The sequence below is a fragment of the Esox lucius genome, chromosome 17, assembly GCF_011004845.1.
Source record: "Esox lucius isolate fEsoLuc1 chromosome 17, fEsoLuc1.pri, whole genome shotgun sequence".
Classification (NCBI taxonomy): domain Eukaryota; kingdom Metazoa; phylum Chordata; class Actinopteri; order Esociformes; family Esocidae; genus Esox; species Esox lucius.
In genome coordinates this window covers 8,141,017-8,147,016 of record NC_047585.1, presented here as the reverse complement: position 1 = coordinate 8,147,016, position 6,000 = coordinate 8,141,017, and the positions used below count along the sequence as shown (strand labels likewise).

The 6,000-nt window shown below is 39.7% G+C and overlaps 1 protein-coding gene across 1 annotated transcript in view; it reads left to right on the top strand.

Moving 5' to 3' along the window:
• The first annotated feature begins 299 nt into the window (after positions 1-299).
• nfs1 (NFS1 cysteine desulfurase) overlaps positions 300-6,000 on the top strand; it is a 33,684-nt gene continuing 27,983 nt past the window's right edge. Inside the window, exon 1 of the mRNA XM_010882106.4 lies at positions 300-600. Within this exon, the coding sequence (XP_010880408.1) occupies positions 498-600 (103 nt within the window). The 5' untranslated portion in view covers positions 300-497. The remainder of the gene's footprint in view (positions 601-6,000) is intronic.

The window sequence follows — 6,000 nt, the reverse complement described above, 5'->3', positions numbered from 1 at the left end:
CGTGACGTCATCGTTAGTGCTGCTCGCTGAATTACTAGCAGGCTTCATTACCGTTCTTCTAGCAGCAGGATATTATGCTAGCAGCGCTGACTCAGATTTACTTTTTCAAAATAAAAGTCATCATTGAGCTATAAAAGGCAATATAGTTAACAATCTAGTCTGTCAATCTAGTCTGTCATTTTATGTTTAATTTCCGTTCCAATGTGGTTCTTGTCTGTTTTTTTTTTTACAGATTAGATTGTTAACTATATACATTTCAATGATGGCTTTTATTGTGATAAAGAAAATCTGAGTGTTGCCAGCATAATATCCTGTTGTTAAAATAACGCTAAAGAAGTCTTGTTTGGCCATCACTGACAGGCACTGTACCAAACCAGTGTTCGTCGAATTATTGTTATAGCTGTATCTGACAAAACCAGTTGAATTCTTTAACTTTCGTCGCATCAAATCCGGTTCTTCTCTGGTTAAGGTTACATAAACCTTCACTAACTGTAAAGATGTTGAGCAAGACGGTTTCTACGAAGATTATGGGATCCATGCGAGGATTTCCAAGCCACCGAATAAACTATAGTACAAGTTCTGTGAATGTTGTTGGGAGGGGTAAGTTAATGTACAAGCGACTTTTATATATATTTTTTTACCATATTTTAACTAGCTATCTACTGTATCATTTCACATCTGGATATCTAGCCTTTTAATATGGCTCCCTGAGCGAAATGGCTTTACGAAATGTTCAACTATACGTATTAGAGAAGACAGGGAGTTACCTATGATATTATTTTAATTTTCTTAATATTAGTCTACTGTAATAGATACAGTACAACAAAGTGCAATCAAGTAATTGTATGTACGACATCCATGTTAACCAATGTCATGGGCCATTTTGAATGGACTTTTATGAAAGTGTTTGCTCTGTATGGGACATCTATAATACCAGTACGAATATAACTATTATTGGTCATGAATGGAACATCATGACAGGAACTTAGTGGCCGAACTTTCTCTGTGACTAGCTATTTATAGTGTTAGCTAGATAGGAAATTCTTATTTCGATGACGCAACAAGCTAACGCGTTAGCTAAATAGCTAGCCAGTTCCATAGAGGTTGACAAACCTCTTCTCTCGGACCGCAGATTATTTTCTTGTATAGCTGTACTAATTACCAGTTAATTGGGGGTACAAGCAGCGAAGCTGCGGGAACCCTATTGCAATTGTTAGTTTTTTTAAAAATGATTATTATTATTCTCTTTCTTCCGCCGTTTTTGCAAGTTTACCAACTTCTACTGGCTAACTTTTTTTTAACTTGGCACATCCACAGAGGGCTCTGCCAAACGCACAAAAACTAATTTTTGTGTCCATAGGTCAATTCCTCTAGCGCCACCATCGGGTCAATGTCGCGATTTTCAAATGCTTATAACCTAGGCTTTGATTGGCCTAGAGACATGAAACCAGTGTAATATGATGAATGACCACGTGCTGAACAACCGTTTTAATTTGGGCCTAACTTTATTTTCCGCCGTTTTGGATTTTGTGAAAAATATTTTTCACAGGTCACAAATTCTGTCCAATCTTCCTGAAACTTGGCAGAGATGATCTACAGGCGAAGCGGAACAATATACTTGGTGGATTTTATTATTTGCAAAATTGTTTGCCCATTGCAGCTAATCAGAAATGGTGGCAAAGCCGCCATTCTATACGTGAGGTTGTATCTCAGCCTCCGTTTGTCCAATTGGCACCAGACTTGCTATCAATTAAAGCCTTTAGAAATGCTTGACCGCCATGAAACCAGTAAAAGTTTGGGCGAGATCGGCCATTGGATGGCGCTACAGTGTGTCGTCAAACTTGAGCTTTTCAAATAGCAATATCTTTGGAGCTGAAATCACCAAACCTGTCTCCAAATGTGACTGTCAGTATGATAAACAAAATTGCCTCTTGAAACATCGAGCTCCAACATCTTATATTTCCCCCATATTCAACTTCCTGTTAAACCTCTAAAATGCTTCACAGGTCACAATTTTGTCCAATCTTCCCTAAACTTGGCAGAGATGATCTACACGCTGAGCCTAATTGTTAGGTGGATTTTTGATTTGCAAAATCGTTTGCCCATTGCAGCCGATCAAAAATGGCAGTGAAGCCCCCTATCAGGAAGTGAGTTTCACAGCAACCGTTTGTCCGATTGTCACCAAACTTGGGATCCTTGGTCGGAATGAGGTGCCGTGTCACCTGCCAACAACTTCCTGTGTCAGAGAATTTCACAGGAAGTGAGGGCGTTTCTCAGCAACCATTTGTCCGATTGTCACCAAACTTGGTATCAGTGGTCAGTATAGAGAGCATGGGAGGTCTGCATATGTCATGTGCCAACAACTTCCATTGTCTGAAAAATTCACAGGGTGTGAGGGGGTTTCTCAGCAACTCTTTGTCCGATTGTCACCAAACTCTGTGACTGTGGTCGGAACGAGATGCGAAAGAGGCCTGTGGTGTGTGGCGCTGATAGAGTATGTGGGGGCGCTGTTTTGGAAAATCTGTTTAAACACTCATTACGCAAAAAGAAATTGCTGGGCCTACTCTCTGGCTTGCGTGGCCAATCCTTGTCTTGCACTCTGTTTGCTTGAACCCCTAATTGACGCTGGCAGCTATATTTTAGATTTATACAGTGGGGCAAAAAAGTATTTAGTCAGCCACCAATTGTGCAAGTTCTCCCACTCAAAAAGATGAGAGAGGCCTGTCATTTCATCATAGTTACACCTCAACTATGAGAGACAAAATTAGAAAGAAATCCAGAAAATCACATTGTAGGATTTTTTATGAATTTATTGGTAAATTATGATGGAAAATAAGTATTTGGTCAATAACAAAAGTTAATCTTTGTTATATACCCTTTGTTGGCAATGACAGAGGTCAAACGTTTTCTGTAAGTCTTCACAAGGTTTTCACACACTGTTGCTGGTATTTTGGCCCATTCCTCCATGCAGATCTCCTCTAGAGCAGTAATGTTTTGGGGCTGTCGTTGGGCAACATGGACTTTCAACTCCCTCCAAAGTATTTCTATGGGGTTGAGATCTGGTGACTGGCTAGGCCACTCCAAGGTCTTGAAATGCTTCTTACGAAGCCACTCCTCGTTGCCCGGGTGGTGTGTTTGGCATCATTGTCATGCTGAAAGATCCAGCCACGTTTCATCTTCAATGCCCTTGCTGATGGAAGGAGGTTTTCACTCAAAATCTCACGATACATGGCAGGGCTCCAAACTGCGACTAAAATGGTTGCATTTGCGATCAAATATATTTATTTGCAAGTGAAATTTCTGCCAAGGTCGCCATTGGCGACAATACAAATTTACATCCTACGTGCATGTTTTATAACCAGTAGCCTATCGCTTCATTTGTTTTGTTACATCATTCATTTGTACATAGTCTGGCCCCCTTCCATTATGGCGAAAACAAAAAAATTCTTGACCGACCGCCAAGCCTCATTAGCCGGTTGAAACCAATTAAACAATTAGAGAGAGGGAGATTTAAAAAAAAAAAAATCTGGATAGTTCTGTTTACAAACAGCGTTCTGTAGATAATAGATATATTTCACATTTTTCAGGCCTGTGAGGCGAGTAGTCTACGGTTCGGTTCATGATGATATAATCTCCAGTTCATGCGCTGTAGCCTTATGTTGTGATTATTTATTCGTCTGCTATATACATTTTTTATTTATTAAATCCAGGATAGTGGTTAATGAAAAATTTATTAAAATGAAGATACATTTAATACAAAACGAAATTTGAGCTTTCTGTTTTGAGGTCTCTGTGTGTGAAAGTTTGAAAGTATTTATAGTGCCGCTTTCAGAGCGGTCGCGTCCGTAATGGAGAACTGTCACATGCATAGTTTTTTCCTCAAATTTAAACACGAAAAATAAAAGACAAAATACTTTTTTAAAAAGACCATACATTTTTTTTGAAAATTGATGGATTTATAGCGTTTTGGGAATATATTTTTTTTACTTCTCATCAACAATTTTGTTGTTCGATTTAAAACAGGATAAAATCTAAAGTACGCAATTCACTCCATGTGTCAACCTTGGAAGATTTGATCAGGATCAGCACTGAAGGCCCATCACTTGAACAGTTTGATCCTGAACCATGTGTCAAACGCTGGCTTTCTGCAAAAAAGAAGAGGAGACGGCCAAACTACACTGTGGCCAAGTGATATGGACATAATCATGGTCAGTGGCAGTGACACTGGCTCAGATTCTGCGTACATTTTTTTTATTTGACTGTATATAGTTCATAAGTCGGAAGAGGAGAGACACAACAAGGTGAATAAAAGTAAGTGCATTGTTATGTGGCTCTTAAAAAAATTATTTGGCGCCTGTTTTTCTCGCCTATAGGAGCCAATGGCTCCTTAATTGATTTTTTTTTATTGGAGCCCTGCATGGCCCCATTAATTCTTTCCTTTACACGGATCAGTCGTCCTGGTCCCTTTGCAGAAAAACAGCCCCAAAGCATGATGTTTCCACCTCCATGCTTCATAGTCGGTATGGTGTTCTTTGGATGCAACTCAGCATTCTTTTTCCTCCAAACATGACGAGTTGAGTTTTTACCAAAAAGTTCTATTTTGGTTTCATCTGACCATATGACATTCTCCCAATCCTCTTCTGGACCATTCAAATGCTCTCTAGCAAACCTCAGACCGGCCTGGACATGTACTGGCTTAAGCAGGTGGACACGTCTGGCACTGCAGGATTTGAGTCCCCCTGGTGGCGTAGTGTGTTACTGATGGTTACTTTGGTCCCAGCTCTCTGCAGGTCATTCACTAGGTCCCCCCGTGTGGTTTTAGGATTTTTGCTCACCGTTCTTGTGATCATTTTGACCCCATGGGGTGAGATCTTGCGAGGGGCCCCGGATCGAGGGAGATTATCAGTGGTCTTTTATGTCTTCCATTTTCTTATAATTGCTCCCACAGTGGATTTCTTCACACCAAGCTGCTTACCTATTGCAGATTCAGACTTCGCAGCCTGGTGCAGGTCTGCAATTTTGTTTCTGGTGTCCTTTGACAGCTCTTTGTTCTTGGCCCTAGTTGAGTTTGGAATGTGACTGTTTGAGGTTGTGGACAGGTGTCTTTTATATTGATAACAAGTTCAAACAGGTGCCATTAATACAGGTAACGAGTAGAGGACAGAGGAGCCTCTTAAAGAAGAAGTTACATGTCTGTGAGAGCCAGAAATCTTGCTTGTTTGTTATTGACCAAATACTTATTTTACAGAGGAATTTACCAATAAATTCATAAGAAATCCTACAATGTGATTTTCTGGATTTTTTTTCTCATTTTGTCTCTCATAGTTGAAGTGTACCTATGATGAAAATTACAGGCCTCTCTCATCTTTTTTAGTGGGAGAACTTGCACAATTGGTGGCTGACTAAATACTATTTTGCCCCACTGTATTTGGTTAGTTGGGTGCAAGGAGAGGAACTCCGAAATCATTCATTTTGTTTTGAATAGATAACACCCTAAAAATTACTAGCATTTTGCCATTTTAAAAATGCTTGGTATTCATTTATGTGATACATTTTGATTAAATAAAAAATCGGATCTGGAGTCAGTTGCAGTCCATCTCCAATAATCTCCCTTCTGAGTGAAGTTGTGTCCAGTCGGCTGTAGATAAGTAGTAGACTATTTGAAGTAATTCTATGCTAGTTTTGTAATGTATCAAATACATGGAACTGCTTGGACTGATTAACGTTGCCTTCATCAGTCGACTGTACAACATCGCAAAATCCAAAATGAACCCCATCCCCTCTGCCCACCATTTGAATGTTCATAGACACCTCAGCCATTTGCACAAGTGTCCTAAAGCTGGGAAAATGAAAATAATCATGTGTTTACTTTTCTTTATTAGGATCCCTAGCAACTCAGCACAGTCAAACATTTGGAGTATGTATACCAAGTAGAAATGTATTTGAACTGTGTGCAATACACCTAAAATCGCTGACCCTACTGACTGCATTAGGGCAGAG